At 33.4% G+C, this 20,201-nt stretch overlaps 1 protein-coding gene across 2 annotated transcripts in view; it reads left to right on the forward strand.

Annotated features, from left to right (window-relative positions):
• Positions 1–1,130: 1,130 nt before the first annotated feature.
• Zyx (Zyxin) overlaps positions 1,131–20,201 on the forward strand; it is a 44,074-nt gene continuing 25,003 nt past the window's right edge. The window contains exons 1-5 of one of the 2 annotated variants that reach the window (XM_074183593.1): positions 1,131–1,288; positions 3,895–4,037; positions 4,091–4,364; positions 5,354–5,481; positions 5,533–5,644. In XM_074183593.1, coding sequence (XP_074039694.1) covers positions 3,900–4,037; positions 4,091–4,364; positions 5,354–5,481; positions 5,533–5,644 — 652 coding nt within the window. In that variant the 5' untranslated portion in view covers positions 1,131–1,288; positions 3,895–3,899. Of the gene's footprint in view, positions 1,289–3,894; positions 4,038–4,090; positions 4,365–5,353; positions 5,482–5,532; positions 5,645–20,201 lie in introns of those variants that run through there. The other variant, XM_074183594.1, reaches the window with a different exon arrangement.

Here is a 20,201-nt window from a genome sequence, read left to right on the forward strand (position 1 = left end):
ATAACTGCGTAAACGCAAGCGAGACATAAGTGGAACCACCTATCCGTGTGACACCCAAGTCAACTTGCCAAGTTTTTATGTCAGGCTGAAACAGCTGTCTATCGGTGGCTCTTAAATTGAAATCAATGTGGGAAAGATTGGAAAAGTACAAAAAAGTTTATTTTGATACTTACACAAGTAAAACTATCAGGAAAGAAAGGTTTTGGCTTTCTAATTCCCCAACTTTATACGAAAATGTGGGAATCTTCCAAACAAAGGAAGAAAACAAGTCGTTTCAAAATATCATCTTCACAAAGATGTGTATCTAGATCATGCAAAGAAGTAACTTTCAGACACAAACTGAAAGAACAAGCCCTCTTGAAACAATTACTTTTATATAAACATATTTTTCTATTCAGTTTGTGTTTCAAACATTTTTTTATGGAATTGAATAAGATATCATTCACAGGGTTACTACACAATCCTTAGTGGTGAACACCCGATGTTTATAGGAATAAGACACTTACCTCATTGCCTGTTCAGCACCAATCTGGATAGCATTACAAGATGAAGCACTCAATTCATTCATAAAATTACCATTGAGGATGACAGTGTTCCAAGTTAGTGAAATTTTACCTCTTTCATATACTTTATTGTATAGCAATCTTGTGGATGATATCTAATTGAATACCATAACGAATGTTTAGAATACAAACTGAATATAGAAAAAAGTGTTTGTATTCAATGTTCATGTGAACATAGTTGTTTCGAAAGTATTTTTTTCATCGTGTAATTCAATGTTTATATGAAAGTAGTTGTTTCGAAAATGCTTTTTCTTCCAGTTTGTGTCTAAAAGTTACTTCTTTGCATGATAATGTATACATCTTTATCAAGAGTTTTTTGAATTGACTTGATTTCTTTCTTTCTGGGGAATATTCCCATTTTTTTTTGTATGAATATGGATAAGTAGAAAGCCAAAAACCATTCTTTCCCAAAAATTATTCTCTCCAAAAAAGTATAACTCTTTCAATTGAAACTATTAGGATTTTTAATAAAACAGGTGCGTCTGTGTAAAATGCGGTTATTTTCAAACTTTTTATTAAGTCGCGGGTATTTTTAGTCAGGGCTGTGCTTTTTCACTGATCCATCTTTGGCAACACTGCTGCATGAGTTCATGGTGTGGTTTTGTTATTTGTTGGTTTATAATCTTAAATTTTTTTATGGTTACTCATATTCAGCTATCGAACGATTTCTTGAAGATATAGACCTTTAAATTTGAAGAAATTGTACAATTCACAGCTTCTTTCTGGTGAGTTGAGGTTTTGTTTTATAATTTTTCAAAGTGATTTTTATTTGGCTCTTTTGAAAGTTTTTAACATCCTTTGTCTGCAGTTTTTTAAATTTGACGTATACAGTTTTCGACTTCATTGCTTTTTGCAAAACTATAGTTGTCCATTAGTTTGATAAGAACTCTACTGATTGTTTAATGGTTCCTGCACCAAACTTTTACTTTAAGTAAGTTGTCACAGTGTAACTCAATGGAAGCCTTCATACACCACACTTAAGAGGTGTATGAATGTTTCTACTTTCTCAAAGTAAAAAATGAAGAAAAAGTTTGGTACCTATATGAACCAGCCATTTATGTTCAAAGGTTAAATACATTGAAAAATACGTTTCATTGATATGAGATGGAATTGGCCTATACTTGATGAAAATCCATACTAATAATAATAATAATAATTTTATTATTCACTAGTACACCATGGTGTCCCGAGAAGTCTCTCATAGGATAATCATATTAAATATTTACAGTGTAAAAGTGTCTTTCATATTTATGTATAAATAAAAGTTGAAAATTAATATATAACAATCTGAAAGAAATATATAACAGATAAAATTGAAGCATTACATAATATTATGAATTCATTACAAATTATTCACAATCTATAAGTCATGGTAATATTCAAAAGTAATATATAACAATGTTGAACAAATTCAAACAAGAAAAGGGAATTGAAATTCAAATTATCTTATGACATCTCGAAGTCATTCACTTCGTAATAAGCATTCCTCAACAAAATTTTCTATTAGTTTCTTTTTGAATAATTCTAGGTGCCTATCTCTCAATTCAATTATCAATTTATCAATTTATCAAAAAATCTTACTCGTAAGTAATTGCGACTAGTACTTACTAATTTATGTTGCGGAATCAGCAGGTTGTTTGTATTTCGCATGTTATAATTAGGATTATCACTAAGTGTCGGATATTTATTGATATTTTTCTTTAGGTAAACCAAGTCAGTATATACGAGGTCTGTTCAAAAAATGAGGTGAATTTTCTTTATTTTTTTTTTAATTTATCCATCATTTTCTATTTTGACCCCTTCAAAGTAGTCTTAGATATGAGACATTTGTGCCAGCGTTTACCAATGCTTGATGCAGTTGGGAAAAAAAAAAGGTGTAGGGAGACAAATCTGATAAATACGGTGGCTGAGGCATGATTAAGGTGTTGTTTTTGGCCAAAAAATTACGAACACGCAATGATAAATGAGCAGGTGTATTATTGTGATGCAAAAACCAAGGTTTGTTCCACAATACTGGACGTTTTCTTCGTATTGCTTCTTGCAAGCGGTGCATGACTTCAAGGATAATACTCCCTATTGAATGTTCGACCACGTGGCAAAAACTAATGCACTATGCCACGGTAATGGAAGAAAACAGTGAGTAAAACCTTGACATTTGATCGAACTCGGCGTTCTTTTTTTGTTTTGGCTCTCCTGGGCTCTTCCATTGGGATGATTAGACATTGGTGGTCGATGTCATAACCACATACCTATGATTCGTCACAAGTTATGACCCTTTGGGGATCGCTGTTGACGTCATTCAACAATTGCTGAGCGATGCTGTTACCACACTCTTCGTTCCTTAAATTTACAAAAAAGTTGCATGGCATCAGCCAACTGATATGCTGATATCCTCAGTAACTTCTCTAATAGTGTATAGTTGATTCTCCATCACAATTTTCTTCACTTATTCAACATTTATCATCGGTTGTTGATGTGCTGAGGTGTCTAGGGTGAGCGTCGTCATTCACATCTTCTCGACATTATGTCTGACTCAAAGTACAATCACCGTATGCCACTGTCAACATTTCAAGTGTTTCTGAGCACTTAATTCTATTTTTTACACAAAATTTGCTGCAAATTCTTTGATTCATTTTTTCGATATCAGAAAATCGCCGAACACGCAAAACACTTTTATAACTTTTATGTCTCTCACATTCAAAACAGCTGAAACTGTGAACATATGTTCGAAACGAGTGTACCAACATGAAAAAAAAAAGGCTAATCGACTGTACGTAGCCCGCGAAATTTGAACATTCACCATATTTTTTGAACAGACCTCGTATGACTGACGAAGGTACTGTCAGAATACCCAGCTTCATAAACCATTGCTTGACATATACAAGTAATACTTTATTAAGAGATGCTCACTGAACAGTTTACAAAACTGCAACAATAGTTTACTTAGGCATGTTCATACTGAATAAAAGGTGAAACTGGATCCTCTGACGTAGAGTTATTCCAAAACAAGCACTTTTCCCAAATAAGAGACGTGCAATACTCTACTGAACGCGCGTTTCACCAACCAAGGAGATGAAGTAAGTACTTCACCTCCTGAAGATGCCTACTTGGTTGGTGAAACATGTCGAGTAGAATGGTGCAGTTTTATTTGGAAACAGTGCCTTTTGTTTTCATACTGTTAGTATGAACAATCCTGAAAAAGATGTTTATAGTGAAACACTTATTGCTGTTTTGTAAGTTATAGAGTGAAAATATCACAATTAAGTGTTATTTGAATACATTTTATCAATTCATTTACAACACAAACAACTAACACAAATGTTTGATTCAGTGAAGATGAATGACTTGGACAAGCAACTGGCCAAATTGGCTTTGATGAATAGGGCTGACCTACCTCCTAATTACCCACAATCATCCTCTGGAAGGAGAGCAGCTCCGGCGGTTCCTCCAAAACCAAAGAAAAACCAACCTCAGGTAATATAATACTTTTATAAACTTTCAAACTTCTCTAATGAATAAACTTTCAGGTACCTCAGTCTTATCCTCTGAAACAATCAGTCGAGCCTAGCTATTCTTCACGTTTACGAACAAATCAATTCTATTCTAATATACCACCTCCAAGCCCCCAATCACACTATTCAAACATGCCTACACTTCCTTCGAACACAAAATTTTCATCTTCAAGACAGGTGGATAGTACCTACGCTAACTTACCAACCGATAGTGATCAGGCAAGTCAGTATTCTAATCTTCCAAGAAGCGTATCTGCAATGAGTAATGTTTCTAATTTATCCAGACAAGGTGAGGCCCATTTTTTACAGCATCTTATTGTGAAACATATAAAATATATATTATTTCATTATATACACTGATGAACAATTCTACTTTCTATATATGAAAAGTGTTTGTATAGTCTATACGAAGTCAATCCGAACATCTGAATAAAAAAACGAATGTATTGTGTCTGATAAATATACTAGTTAATATCATATAAAACCACCTATATAAAAATAATGATTAATTCTCATATGAATTCACCAAGCCGAGTTTTTATGCCATTAGAACTGACTTTGAATATACTAGAATAGATTTTCCCTCTCTGAGAATTATTGGTCTATTCAATTCTTTCTTCATTTACCGACTTGCCATTTTACAATAATCATATAATAAGTGTAAGAGAAAAATGAACAATTGAACAATAATATAGAATACCAAGAATAGAAAATATCAATTAATTATTAATTTTAGTAGGTAAATTCATTCAATCTTATTTTTGAAAGAATATAAGGATGAATCATATAAATCAATTCTTATTTGGTAGCCTAAGCATTCTAGTAATTGATTCATTCAGGCCATAGCTAGTAGAATGGTAAGGAACTTTAAACAATAAATTTATGGATGTAGCCGTTACTACGTGGTAGGAAATCATAATGAAGAAAAGAGAAATGAAACTTTCTATGTTTTTCACCACTTTTATTTGTAACTAACATTACTGCAGTTTCGTCCTATATGGACATTTTCAAACTTATACAATAAGCTCATTATATAAGTTTCTCCCTATGTTTTTTACTACTTTTATTTGTAACTAACGTTACTGTAGTTTCGTCCTATACGGACATTTTCAAACTTATACAATAAGCTTATTGTATGAATCTGTGCAAAATTTAACTTACCCTTCATATTTGTTTTATTTAAAAAAAATCGATTTCAAGGGAGAGAAAACTCAGAAATGTGCAAAACGATTAAAGAATGTTAGTATGTTATATTTCAACGTATACTTTTTTTGCAAGGAAATTATGGATCCATTTCTTCACAAGTTCCCAGTGTTTACAGTTCCAAGCAGGATTCTTTACCAAGGCAAACTATGGGCCCAAAAGGTTATTCTAAACATGGTCAAGTCACTTACGGCAATGTCCAGGTGAGTTTTTGCTGTAGTTATTACTTCATTCATAAATCAACTACATTTCAGCAATCTAGAAACAAAGATGATCTAAGGTATAGCAACTTAATGCACACCTCTAGAGAAGGACCCAATGTTTATAGTAATTTCTCACAAAAGAGTGGCGCTTATCCTCATGGTGGTGAGTACACGAGAATTTTTTTATTTGAGGACTTGGGTAATTATTTATGAATATGCTTAGAACAATTATATAGTTTTCCAATAGAAGAAAGTTCATAAAACTAATATGTCAACATTTATTAACAGCAATATTTTCATGGCTTTCATGTATTTATTGTTTGTATTGAAATATATTCTATTCAGAGTTATTAATCAACTATCTCAAAAAATGCTGTGTACTCCCTCCAAAATATATCATGATGAAATAGAAGGCATTATCTGCAGATAATATCTTATGTCCCCCTGTCCCCCTGTTTAACTTCTCATAGTTTTCATCTTATCCAGATGTTCTTTGTTCAGATATGACAAAACAAGTACCTCAAGTGCTTAGGAGAACCCTTGGGATAATGAAGGATAACTGTTACAATAATGTATGTTTATCTATTATATCGAATTGAAAATAAAATTGAACTGAAAAAATCAAATTTGAACAAAGAATTAATGGCCCCCGTATATAAAAATGTAGGTTGTTTTAAATGTTGTGTCACCAGTTTTTACATTTTTTCATAAATTTGATAAAAAAAATTTAATTTCCTTTTTTTTGTCACATGACCTATAAAGTTTTTGTAAGTTTAAATGTACGGTCTTTTTTTTCTGTTAAGTAGAGTTATGGAATTAAATGAGAAAAACGCATAACTGGAGCTATTAATGAGTAGCTATTTATATTGGCAAATAATTTCGTATATGTAAACATTCTAAAATAGAGGAACATAGAGACATTATATCGTCAAGATAATCTCCTGTAACTCCCCTTATTATTCAAAACTTCGAATCTCAATGAAGTATCTTTAGTGAATGGTAGTTTAAACCCTGAAATAAAAGTCATAAAGAATTTTCATATGAAATAAACCTGAAAATATGTTCAATATTGCCCATGAAAAAACAAAAACTATCACCTCGTCACTTTAAAGGGTAAAACTCACTAAGTGACATTTTGAGGCAGAATGACTTTTCTCAACAAGCACACTTTTTATTGCATGTTCTACCTACAGAAAACAAAATAATCAAGTGTTAATTCCACTTAGTTTCGTAGAACTGTATTAGTAAAAATAACCAAGTGCAAATTTGTGAACAATCATCTGAGAAGCAAAACTGAAAATGCACTTGATTAGATTTACCTATACCAGCTACCTTAGCAGCCTGGCAACATAGTACATAGAAGAAATGCGTTAAGTACTTATTCAGTTTCAACTGTTGAAACACGTGTTACGATATTTTACTTGAGTGGGTTATTTCACAAGGGGAATTGTTTTTATTAAAACATTTTATTCATAGTACGGTGTAAAATGAGTGAAAGAACTCAATTAATAATCAAAAATGCCCTAGAATTATGCGAACGAGCAGAAGTGGAACAAAAAATATACGTAAGCACCTTTTACCTTCAGTTAAACTTCTTTATTAAAAGTAAAATCATATAAGTAAGAACTGATATGTTCATAATATTTATGCAATATTTGCATAATTGAGAAAATGATAATAATTGTCAATCAAGTTGAAAAGGCAAACGAAGCTTTGCATAATACAGAACCGGGTAGAAAATATAGTGATGGTGATGAAGACTTTGTTGGACTAGAACCTGTAACTTGCCTTTTGTGTAAAGTAAGTAATATGGTAAATAAATGGGAGGTACAACCACATTTTCAATCTCTTGGTAATAAAGTATTTACATCTTTTACGTTTTGTCTTCAATTAAGGATCACGATATCTCCGATTCCGATGAAATAGAAGTAACATCGGTGCCAACACGCTGGAGAAAACGAAATCCATCAAACTGGCAGGCCAACATAACGAAACAATGAAGATCAATGTGTTTACCGTATAAGAACAAAAAAAAGTTTGTAATGCTAAGCTTCCTAAACAAATAAATTGCACGACCTGCCCGTTCCACTGTACTAGCAATTTCACTGAACAGGAGGACCGTATAGACACTTATAAAACATACTGGGGTCTGGGAAGTAATAAGCAACGAAGAGATTTTATTATTGCAAATGTGCAATGTCTTGAGCCAAAACGTAGGAGAGTTGATGAAGATAGTGCATCTGCTCAAAGAGTGTCAAAAGTATATTATTTGGAAAATGCAAGAGGTCGTTTCAAAACTTGTGGTAATTTTTTCTGGAAAACACTTTGTATTTCAAAAGGCCCTATTGAAACTGCTATCAAGGGTAAAGATTCCGCTGGGACAGAAGAGGCATGAAAACACGCGGCAATAAGACGTCGGCAGTGGAGTGCGACTCCATGAACTCGGCTCTAGAGAATGCTAAAAAAAATGAATCGGCGTTTATTATGAATAACTGGATTAACTTTTTTAAGCGAAGTCGTTCAAGCAGAACAAGCAGAACAACCTACAGACAAATGCTGAACCAAATGTGTCGTACCAGATACATGAATTAAAATATGAGGATTTTAAGGATCTGCAAGTCTTCGCTAAGCAGCTAATGAAAAATCGAAATCTCGATGAAAATGGTGCCAGTATGCCTCAGAATATCGAAAAATTGATATCCGCGGTAAAACCCGACTATGAAAAGATATCTCTAGTGTCCTTGGACTTGAACCAGCTTATAGTCAACTGCTTCCAATAAGCAAACAGAAGAAAGAGGACATTTTAAAGCTGTGCCGCAAAGGTTTAATACCACTGGTTGAATATCTACCACTAACTGTACCGTTTGCTGGAACCTGATGTAGAAGAAGATGAAAATAACGAATAATGAATAGTTACAATTATAGTTTCGAATTTTATCCCAAAATAGCAATAAAAGTTTTTTTTTTATGATTTATGAGACATTATCACTTAGTGGGTAGCTTAACTAGTTGGAAAGGGTAGCACAATGAAGTATTATCGAAAAAACATCAGGAATATCAGACGCAAGTTAAATTATTATTATTATTTATTTATTATTTGTTCAATTACAATGAAGTAAAATGCCCAGATGAGCGTAGAACATGTCAGTGTAATAAATATACAGTTAAAAACATTTAAAAATTAAAATCAATTAAATGTGAGACATTTTAGCAGGTAAAATCTGAAGGGATGGTATCTTTAAAATATTCATCAGTTGAGTAGTATGCTCTATTTAGAAGAAAGTTTTTAAGTTTATTTTTGAGTGTTGTTTTAGAGAGGCTTTTTAGTGCATTTGGAAGTTTGTTATAGATTTTTATTAGAGTATACGGTATATTTTTCTGAATAAAAGTAAAATTAGGAATATTAGTAACCAAATCTGCTTTATTTCTTGTTGGGTAGATGTGTGCTTTATCAAAGTCGTTAAAAAGCTTTGGATTGCTTTTAATAAACATTATGCTGTCGAGAATATACTGACTGTATAGGGTTAGTACTTTCTTTTCTATGAATAAAGGTTTACAGCTATCAGTTTGTTTGGATTTATGAATAATTCTAAGGCAACGTTTTTGAAGTGAAAAAATTTTTTTAACGTTCACAGATGCACCCCAAAAAATTAAGCCGTATTTAAGTCTTGAGTGGACTTGTGCATAATAGACAGACATTGACGCTTGAACATTTATTGTTTTAGTGATGACTCTTAGGGCATAGCAATGCCTTGCAACATTTTCTGACAAAGTATCCAGATGAGATTTCCAATCTAGTCTAAAATCTAGCTCAATTCCCAGGAATTTTGAACTTTTACTAGTTGTTATTGTTGATTTACCATCCGAAAAAGTATAATCATTTTCAGCTGACTGTGAGAATTTGATTGCCTGTGTTTTATTAGGGTTCAGCTTTAGGTGATTTTGTGCAAACCAAGCTTCCAGGGTACTTAAAGCATTGAACACATTTCTTTCCAAGTCATCTCCATTTTGTTCTTCAAGGATAACGGTTGTGTCATCAGCAAATTGTATAGTGTTTAGGTTGTTGTCCATTTGTAGTTCATTGGTATAGAGAATGTACAGCAATGGACCTAGAATTGATCCTTGTGGTACCCCTCTAATTATTGTTAGTTCATCAGACCTTATAACCTCATTTGTGATGTGACATTTTTCGACCACGTACTGTTTTCTATTATATAAGTATGATTCTATCAAGTTAGCTGAGGTTCCCCTGATTCCATAAGCCTCAAGTTTATTTAGCAATGTTTTATGATTGACATTGTCAAAAGCTTTTGAAAGATCTAAGTTAATCATTAAGCTATGTTTCTTGTTGTTTTGACTATTTATGACTGAACATAAAGCTTGATAAATTGCTCTTGTTGTCGATTTACCCTTTCGAAAACCGTTTTGTGTATCACTTAATAGTTCGAATGTTTCAAGGTAGGATATAAGACGATTATATATGATTCTTTCAAAAATCTTACTAATATTTGATAATAATGCTATAGGTCTGTAATTTTTTATTTGATCCTTGTCACCCTTTTTGAAGATTGCTTTTATATGAGCTATTTTTAATTTGTCAGGAAATATTCCTTTATTAAGCATCATGTTTATAATAATTGCTAGGGGTGTTGATAGTTCACGTGCAACATATTTCAAGAGTTTTACCGGAATTTCGTCATAGCCAACCGATTTTAGATTTTTCAGTGACATTATTGTAGAGATTACTTCATGTTCAGTTGTTGGTGCAAGAAATAGGGTTATATTTATTGGATGTAAACTTGTATGTTCATTTGTTGTCATGACGATAGACTCAGAACATTGATTTATATAGAAGCTATTTACTTTGTTTAAGATTAATTTTTTATCTTTTTCTTCTTTATCAATATTTCTCAGAATTGAAACGTTCTTCTTTTCTGTTTTCCCTGTGTACTTTTGTACCAATGTCCACACTGCTTTCCCTTTATTGGTAGCGTTATTAATAAACTGGTTGTCACACAATTTTTTTGACTCTCTAATCACTTTTTTAAGTATTTTGCAATATTTATGTAAATAGTCTTGTGAAATTTTTCCTTGGAGTTTCATCTGATAAAGTTTTCTTTTATTTTTGCAGGATATTTTAATGCCCCTGGTCATCCAGCTTTTACAGTCTTTAACATTTCTCGAGCATTTTTTCATCCTGAAAATAATGTTAACTAGATTTTTGATTAGGTCATAAAATATGCCATATGCTATGTTTGGGTCGTCGGTAGAAAGTATTTCTTGCCAATTCATTGAGGTCAATTCTATTCGAAATTGCTCCATTTTCGCCCTAGAAAATATTCTTTTGAGTTGTGTGGTACTATGCCCTTCCTCATTTGAAATATCTAATGTTATAACTTGTCCTTCATGATCAGACAAGGCAGTATTCAAAACTTTGGAACGATATGTTTTTTTTGTGCTGACAAAAATGTTGTCTAGAAGTGTTCGAGTTTTTTTTGTTATCCTTGTTGGCTCAAAAATTGTTTGTTGCATATCATAAGTTGTTAAGACGTTTAAAAATAAATTTTGTATTGGATTATTATTCAATAAATTTATGTTAAAATCCCCACATAAGATCAAGTCATACATTGCATACTTTGACAAACACACATCTAGTAGTTGGTTTAATGAATTGAAAAATATATCAGTATCTCCAGAGGGAGGACGATATACGCAGGTCAGAATTAACCGATTTGGCACACTTACAACTGATGAACATTCTATATGCCCTTCAACACTATATTGACAGATTTCAGTACATTCTTCAACATAAGTACTTGTGTCTTCTCTAACAAAAATACTGGATCCGCCATGTATGCGGTGTTCTCGGGAAAACACTGACTTGAGTACGTAGCCATTAAGTTTCATACAACTTTCTTCTTGTTTTGTATACCAGTGTTCAGTGAAACACATAAAGATAGGTGTCGGGTTTAAGTTTTCAAGTAAAAGTTCTATTTCCAGGGTTTTGTTTTTTAGGCACTGTATATTCTGATGAATGATTGTGACTTCAGTATTTGAAGAATTTGTCTGTAGGTTAGCTGGTACATCACTCTGTGTTCCTTTTTGTTTCATTGTCAAGCCGTTGTAAAGGATTGAGTTGGTCACTAATACTTCTTGATCATTTTTGAGGTGATGTTTGTGTTTATTTCTTAAAGGCCTATTTGCAGTTGGGAGAGTCGGGGATATAAAAAATTACTAGACTGGGGATGAGTGATGATATCTTCGGAGTTGCAGGGGTTAATGTTATTTATTTCATTATGAATATTTTCTGAGTGATCTGCCCTTTCCTGATTATTTATTTTTGGCTGAGATTGTACAATGGTTTGCTTCGAATCTACTCTATTGAAGGGGTTCAGTAGTTCTACAATTGATTTACTGATAAGGAATTTCCCACTCTTCTTCAGTGTGATGCCATCTCTATAATAGTTTGATCTTCTTACCACATTGTTGCAATCCAGAAACAATGTGGTTTGTATCTTTGTTAAATGCAAAGCTTTAAAAAAATTTAAATTATTTTCATAAATCACTTGATTTGTGTCTCTCAAATCATATCTGTAGGGTTGTGATATTACAATTGAGCGAGTATGCTGAGATTTCAGAAGGAATTTGTCGATTAGATTTTGGTGCAGTCTATTTGTCCATAGAATGATGATGTCATTTTCAGTAAAAGATTTCGAATTTTCTATAGCTGTGGAAATCAGTTCGTCGTCATTTGCGAAGGGTTTTAAGAAAGACTGGACAATAAAATTTGTAGTCATATTGTTCATAATATTAGCTAATTCCCTACCATGAATCCCCGATACCAGTAAAATTCTATTCTTTTTCGATATTTTCGTTCTTGTTTGTTGTATTCTCATTATGGGTTTATAAATGTGTTTTTTTTGTGTCATAGTTTCTTCACTATCTGTTTGTTGGAAGACAGACGTGCTTCTACTGGTATCTGTTTGTGTGTAAATTTGTTTCATACTTTTGGAATTGGTTTGAAAGCCGACTGAACAGGTGGATTCGGTGCTCAATTTCTCGTTTGCTTTTTGTAGTTCATCATTTTGAAATTTTTGAAATTTTGTCATAGTTTCTTCATTATCTGTTTGTTGGGAGACAGACGTGCTTCTACTAGAATCTGTTTGTGTGTAAATTTGTTTCGTACTTTTGGAGTTGGTTTGAATACCGACTGAACAGGTGGGTTTAGTGCTCAAATTCTCGTTTGTTTTTTGTAGTTCATCAATTTGAAATTTTGCCTCCAGTAGCAGCTGTTCCTGCTTTCTTAACAACTCATTTTGTTCCTCTTCCGATTTTTCCGCATTCCTGATGAATGTGACCATATCACTTTTCATTTTTTTTTATATATTTATTTTTTGCCACCGCATCCTCTGAAAGCTCTTCAATTGTTTTCTCAAGCATACTTGTTACCAGGATTGAATTATCTTCTGGCTTGTCAAGTTCATTTGAACAGCAGATTACTTTGTTATCCTTCAGAAATTTTAAATTGTTTTTGTTGCGAAGTGCACATGCTTGATGAAAAATGTTTAGGCATTGAGTACAGATATAGTAGGATGGGACAGGTTTGTTTCTGCAGCATTTGAAGTTTACCATTTTTACCCAAAAGAAAATTGTTTGTGTACGCCACTGATCTGCTTAGGTGTTGTAGATTCTAAGGATTCCACAGAAAGTTGTATGCTTATCAGTTCAGTGTTTTTTTATGTTTCGTTTTAGTTGAGAATCCCCTTTTTTTTGAGTCAAGTTAATCATTGAGAGATAGTTCGTATTTCAAAAATCGTGCACTTTTCACTGAAGAAAACTGAGTTTATTTTACTATTTCTGGTAGTTAGGTGTTAACTTCACAGGTAGACGAAATAATGTAGATTTTTTGAGTCTTTTTACCACTATAAATTGTCACTAATTCTTAACAGGCTGTGGCCTGTATGGAACACTCCACTCCACTCCAAGTAGATAAGTGAAATTTATTATTCATATTTTATTAATTATCAATTATTTCAAAAATCAGTTATTGTACTTAGTGAGTTTTACTTTCAAAGTGAGGACCTGTATCATAGGTAAACAAACTTTACTTTATTCAGTAAAACTGATATACTCTTCTGAATATATGAATGACTGAACTTTAAAATTTTCATTAAATGGTCCTACTATTGTTATCTCTCAAACGGTAAGACATACAAAGTTGAATAAGAAGAATAAATGAAGAATAAAGAAGAAGTATTTATTTCAGAAATTGGTTACCTTGTATACATTACATGAAAACATATTCAATAATTTTAAAAATAATATTTATTAGTTTTACTGTTGTGTTCTATTACTGTACAAATTATATTTACTAGTTCTACTGAGTAGTACAAATCCTATTTTATACTCGAACAATTCAAATATTTCTCAATTAAAATTAACATACAAAACATAAATTTATAATAAAAGGTAAAACTGGAACCTCTGGCCTAGAATTGGCGTCATCATCTTCTGAAGACGCTGATTCGGTTGATTAAACGCGGGTCGAGAAGAGAATTGCATTTCTGATGATTCGGAAAAGTGCTTGTTTTGGATAAATTTGTAACATTATTTAAAATAATTGGATTGTTACTTTTATATATTTTTAGATTTTTTTTAAGATATTCAGTGATGAGTAATTCTATACGTCATCTAATTTCGAAGCCTTTAAAAAATATTGAATTCATATTCCTTTTGAGATATGTTCTGACAATATAATAATTGCCATCATTGCGAATATAGTGTTCATGGATTTGCTTGAAATAAGAAGGAGACAAATTATTTATTTCTCATGAATAAATATCACTGTGAAGTACAGCAATCTTTGCAATACAAGCAGCTACTGTAGGTCACCGTAAAGTCTCCTTTGGGTTCTTCTGACTGCAAACTCATTTTAGTGTTGGGTGAATTACCGATAAATGTTGGGGAACAATCTAAGCCTCGCAAAGTTTTGCACTATAGATCTGATAAAATTGGTAAGGCTTTCGCAGCTGAGGTTTTTAGTGTTACTATTTTTCGGGTTCGAAGGTCGTGGATTTTTTGAATTTCTTCCTGATGTTTCACTGGCGCGAGTGGCTAGCTTCTGCAGAGGTTTAAACATCCTGGATTAATATCCGATGACTGAATATTACTGTTTCGTGACACATATTTATGCTGTGTCAGTTTGTTTGGAGCGCTACTACCTGTACTTGGAAAAGGTAATTTGTCAGTAACATTCATTGACTCTTTTCTACCTGCTGTTTGCTATCCTTGAACTTCTCAGATTGGGAGTCCATATTCGATTGAGATTCACCGCTTCTTTTTTTCTGTTGAAATTATCCGTGTGTTTGTGGATCTCTGTTGCCTCCCGTACCAGTTGGCTATAGTATCCCTGGTTGGGGGCAATGAGTTCTGTGTTCTCAAACTGAATCCTGTGGTTTTCTTCACTGAGTGGGTGTTCTGCCACATCCGACTTGTCCGTTTCACCAATCTGCAGTTTCTTCCATGCTCCTACAGCTTTGTTCTCACAAATCTTTTGGTGGTTCTGATATATACCTCTTCACAAGTGCATGGTATGCCATAGACCCTTGCTGCTGATAGTGGATCCCTTTTGTCTTTTACCGATCTTAGGCTTTGTTGTATCTTCCACAAACACACAGATACTTTCAAGAGAAAAGAAGAAGTGGTGAACCTCAACAGAATATGGAAACCCATTCTGAGAAGTTCAGGGATAGCAAACAGCATGTAGAAAAGAGTCAATGAATGTTACCTAATCCAGGTCAGGTAGTAGCACTCTCAAACTACCTGACACAACGTAAATACGCGTTAAGAAACCTTTTTATATTTTTATATATTTTGTATACAAAAAAAATTCATATCACCCTGTATCTTGAGACTATCGCCCTTTGGTAGTGTTGTAGTACTTCTCTCTCACTCTACTAAGGCATTGAGTTTGTAACCCCGAGGAACTCCCTGTTTAATTCCTAAACATATGACTGCACCACCAGTACATTATTTTCTTTGTTCTATCTGGTATTTAGAACTTATGTGATGGAATTGGCCCTTAATTTGATGAAAATCGATAATGTATTCAAGTCATGTATTCAGAGAGATTTTCACTGGACGGTTTACAAAACTGGACGTTTTTCAATAATAAAATCATGCTGATTTGAGGGAAGTTCATTTATAGTGAAATGGATAAGATTGAGTTTGAGTAGCATATTCACTAGTATAATTTTTTTTAAAAATCTGGGCAATGAAGACAGATTTTAATTGCCTAGTAAATACTCAGTTTTCTAAGAACATATGAGTCAGAGCAAAATTCATGCAAATATTTTTTCAGATTATTAGAGAATTAGTCTAATATTAGAGTTATGGCAGTTTCGATCGATGAAATTGAAATCATTTTCCTTTCGTTCACTGAAATGTCTAAAAAAATTGTTAAAATTATTGGTAACTTCAAAGTTTTCCTTATCTTTTTAGTAGATTCATTAATCTTTTTCTCAATGCTATATATATATACAATCCAAATAGTTTATTTTCTGCTCTACCAATCTCAAAATCAAAATGCTTGATTTGTTTTGCCTCTGTAAATCTCTATAGGCTTTAGTTACTCCTTTGAAAATGTATTTGTAATCATCGTTTTTGGCAAGGTCTGAGTACAAAAAAGGCTTTTTGAGGTGATACAGCCCAGAAGTTAGAGGTGCAGAGTTAGTTTTATTTAGTTGCTGAAATTTTTTCAGAGGAAATACATTTCAATATATTATTAATGAATCTCATCAGAAATGTTTTGTTGTACACAGGGTGTCCCTGGACTTCCTCTTTTCCTCTCGGGAATGTATAGATGGGGTCAAAATATCACCAGTACTTCATATAACTTTTTTTCCTAAAAGTCTTCGTAACCAAGTTACGGGCCCTCGAAGTTACAAAATGAAAAATGTTTTTCTTTGATAACTTTTCAAGTGAATATTCAAAATCACCCAAATTTTGGTAATTGACTAAACAAATGAATTCCGTCGATGAGCTTTCATGCAGGAGTCAGTTGTTTTGCTACAAAGTCAGGAACGGACTACCCCCGATGGTCCACACCCCAAAACTTTGAAATGACAGATATTTTTCAATATTTTTCAACAAAATAAGGTTACTTGGACAATTTCATGAATAAAAGTACTCGTGTGGAAAGTCGATCGGAGCAACGAGTCTTGATAAAAATGTAGTTCTACTCGACGACATCAAACCCGCTCGTCCACCATTATTGGAAATGAATAATTATCAAAGCAGAAATAATAATGATAACGTTAATTCAACAACATTTATAATAGGAATAATACAAAGTATGCTAAAATGAAGTCGTAAACAAAAAGTACAGTACCTATATGGAAGTTTAAGTCACAATTGTGATAGCAGATATTTTTTCAAACGAAATATCAAGTTCTGTAGATTCGTGGTGTTTTTAAACTAACAAGCTACTCTACTATGAAATATCGAATTCATTCCATATTTTGTATGTACATAATACGTGTGGAATAATCACGTTTCGTGTTGATCAGTTATCTGAATCTCATGAAACTCAACATTCGAATGTTTCAAATTCTTCTTCACAGCTAAACTGTTGAGGAGTTTCACTGATAATTATAATTTTATGGGAGAAATTCTTTAACACGAATCTAAATTTAGCTGAAAAAACGCACATCGGAAAAAATATTTACTATACTAATAAAAAGCAAACGAATGAACTACAAAAACTGCTGCACATGATCAGGTGAAAAATATCCAGGGAATAATTATGTTCCATTTCTTTCACAGATGTTGACAAAAAAACCTTTTAGAAAGTTTTGATAAAAAATGAGAAACTGGAATGCGATTTTGTTTTGTTGAGTGGTGCGTTGTCATATGACTATCATTGTATTGTCAATATTCTATAGGATATTTTGAATTTTTTGATATGGCCGAACAGTTTACATTCAATGAATATGCAGATATGCATGTATTTTATGGACGAGCATTTTGTAATGCTGCAGAAGCTCGTCGTCTGTATTCCGAGCATTTTCCCAATCGAACGGTACCGCCAAGAGAAACATTCGAGTGTGTCGATCGCAGCTTGAGGGAGACAGGTATGTAATAATTGATAATTAATTTGAGCACGTTGTTTTATTTCGATATTATTGTAGGTACAGTTTTGCCAAAACGAGGTGGTGAGGGCGCTCCTAGGACTGTACGTACCGTTGTATTGGAAGAAAATATTTTGGAAGCCGTCGCTGATGATCCTTCAATGAGCATCAGAAATCTATCAGAACAGTTCCATACATCCAAGTCCACTATTCATAGAATAATTAGGGAACAACTGCTCCACCCATTTCACATCCAGAAGGTACATGCCATGACACCTCAAGATTTTCCAGCACGACTGGAATATGCCAATTGGTTCATGGATAGGCAAAGAGAGGATATGACTTTTATTAATCGAGTTTTATTCACTGATTAAGCAGGTTTCAGTAGAGATGGAGTTATCAACTCTCATAATCTCCATATATGGGCCGAAGAAAATCCCCATGGGATATTGCAAACCAAACACCAACGGAAATTCAACGTGAATGTTTGGGCTGGTATAATAGGAAACCATCTTATAGGACCATTCGTTCTACAGGACCGATTGAATGGAGAACGTTATTTGGAGTTCATTCAGAACGATTTGAATGGACTTTTGAAACATGTTCCATTGTAAACCCGAAGAGATATGTGGTTTATGCATGATGGCGCTCCTCCTCATTTTAGTTTGATTGTGGGTGACCATCTGAACCATATTTTCCACAATAGATGGATTGGTAGAGGTGGGCCATATTCATGGCCATCGCGGTCTCCGGATTTAAATCCATTGGATTTCTTTCTGTGGGGGCATCTAAAAAGCCTTGTTTACGCTACACCTATTCACACAAGAGATGCATTGTTGAATAGAATAACATTACATTGTGAAGCCATACGAAACGACCCTGGAATGCTTTTTCAAGTACAGAGAGGGTGTCTTCGCAGACTAAGAAAATGTATAGAGAGAGAAGGTGGTCATATCGAGCAGTTTCTGAAGCGGATTTTTCATTTCTGTTTGCTCTTGAGGCTCTTGAGTTTCGTTAGTTAAACGTGTTTGCATTATAAAAATTCGTTATGAACATTTTACCTATCATTTCCATTTTCCTTAAAAACTAATATTTTCGAATAATGGTAGACATCTCAGGATAAATGTTGTTGAATTAACGTTATCATTATTAGTTCTGCTTTGATAATTATTTATTTCAAATAATGGTGGACGAGCGGGTTTGATGTCGTCGAGTGAAACTACATTTTTACCAAGACTCGTTGCTCCGATCGACTTTCCACACGAGTACTTTTATTCATAAAATTGTCCAAGTAACCTTAATTTGTTGAAAAATATCTGTCATTTCAAAGTTTTGGGGTGTGGACCATCGGGGGTAGTCCGTTCCTGACTTTGTAGCAAAACAACTGACTCCTGCATGAAAGCTCATCAAAGGAATTCATTTGTTTAGTCAATTACCAAAATTTGGATGATTTTGAATATTCATTTGAAAAGTTACTTGATAATGAAAGATTTTAGGAAAAAAAGTTATATGAAGTACTGGTGATATTTTGACCCCATCTATACATTCCCGAGATGAAAAGAGGAAGTCCAGGGACACCCTGTATATCATGGCAATTCTCATTACCAAGAAGTCGTTTTTAATTCAAAGTACAGAAGGGCCTCGTTAATCCGGAGAGGCAAAAACAATACCCTGTCCGTATTATCGAGGCACCCGGATTATAGTATGCCATATTTAATGGTAATAAAACACATGTTTAACCTTAGTTTCTTTAATCAATTTTTAAATTAACACATAAAGACAAAAATGTACATGTTTAAAATTACAATCATTCAAGAAAAAAGTAAGGTAAAATAAAATATTAGTTAATTCTTCTTAAAAAAGTCTGTAATACTCCTCTGTTTATAATTTTCGCACTTCATTGCAAAAGCCCGGACTCTAAGTCGACGGAGAAACATCACTTGGTGGCTATCAAATTCGTTATCATCAGCCCATTTGTAAGCAGTGTTTAAAGCTTCTACTGCCTCTGAATTACCAACTTTTCTGGAGGCGAGAACTTCAACACTACTGGCGCTCGCACAATCTCATCAGTTAACACTTAATATCTTTGTAACTCATTTTCGGAACCACCAGCAGCCCATTCTTAAGCTTCTGCCTCACTTATTTGAGAATCATTGTATCCTCTCAAACTATTAAAAAGATGGGCTAAAGGAACATCATCTTCTGGTTCGTCATTATCAGTGAGAAATCCAGGGTGCAAATTCTTTCATAATTTGTTAATTATGAAAGATTAGCCAGAAGATAAACCGTGTCCTTTAAAGTTTTCGATTTTAATGTGTCCATGAGGTTCTCAGAACATAATGCAAGACAGTTAACCAAAAGGGATTTTCGGTAATTTAACTTAATATTTTGTATAACGTTCTGATCCATCGGTTGTATACACGCTGTGGTGTTAGGTGGCAGGAATATTGCAAAAATGTTACCGTCTTCCTAGGCAAATTCATCTGCTGATGGATGCCCAGGACAATTATCCAACAACAGTGCCTGAGGAGGCAAATTAACAGACAAAAGATGGCGACGGACCGCGGTAACGAATTCCGTTTTAAACCACTC

The sequence above is a fragment of the Leptinotarsa decemlineata genome, unplaced genomic scaffold (assembly GCF_025532065.1).
Source record: "Leptinotarsa decemlineata unplaced genomic scaffold, Ldec_3_MD MMD2_tig00026340_RagTag_RagTag, whole genome shotgun sequence".
NCBI lineage: Eukaryota > Metazoa > Arthropoda > Insecta > Coleoptera > Chrysomelidae > Leptinotarsa > Leptinotarsa decemlineata.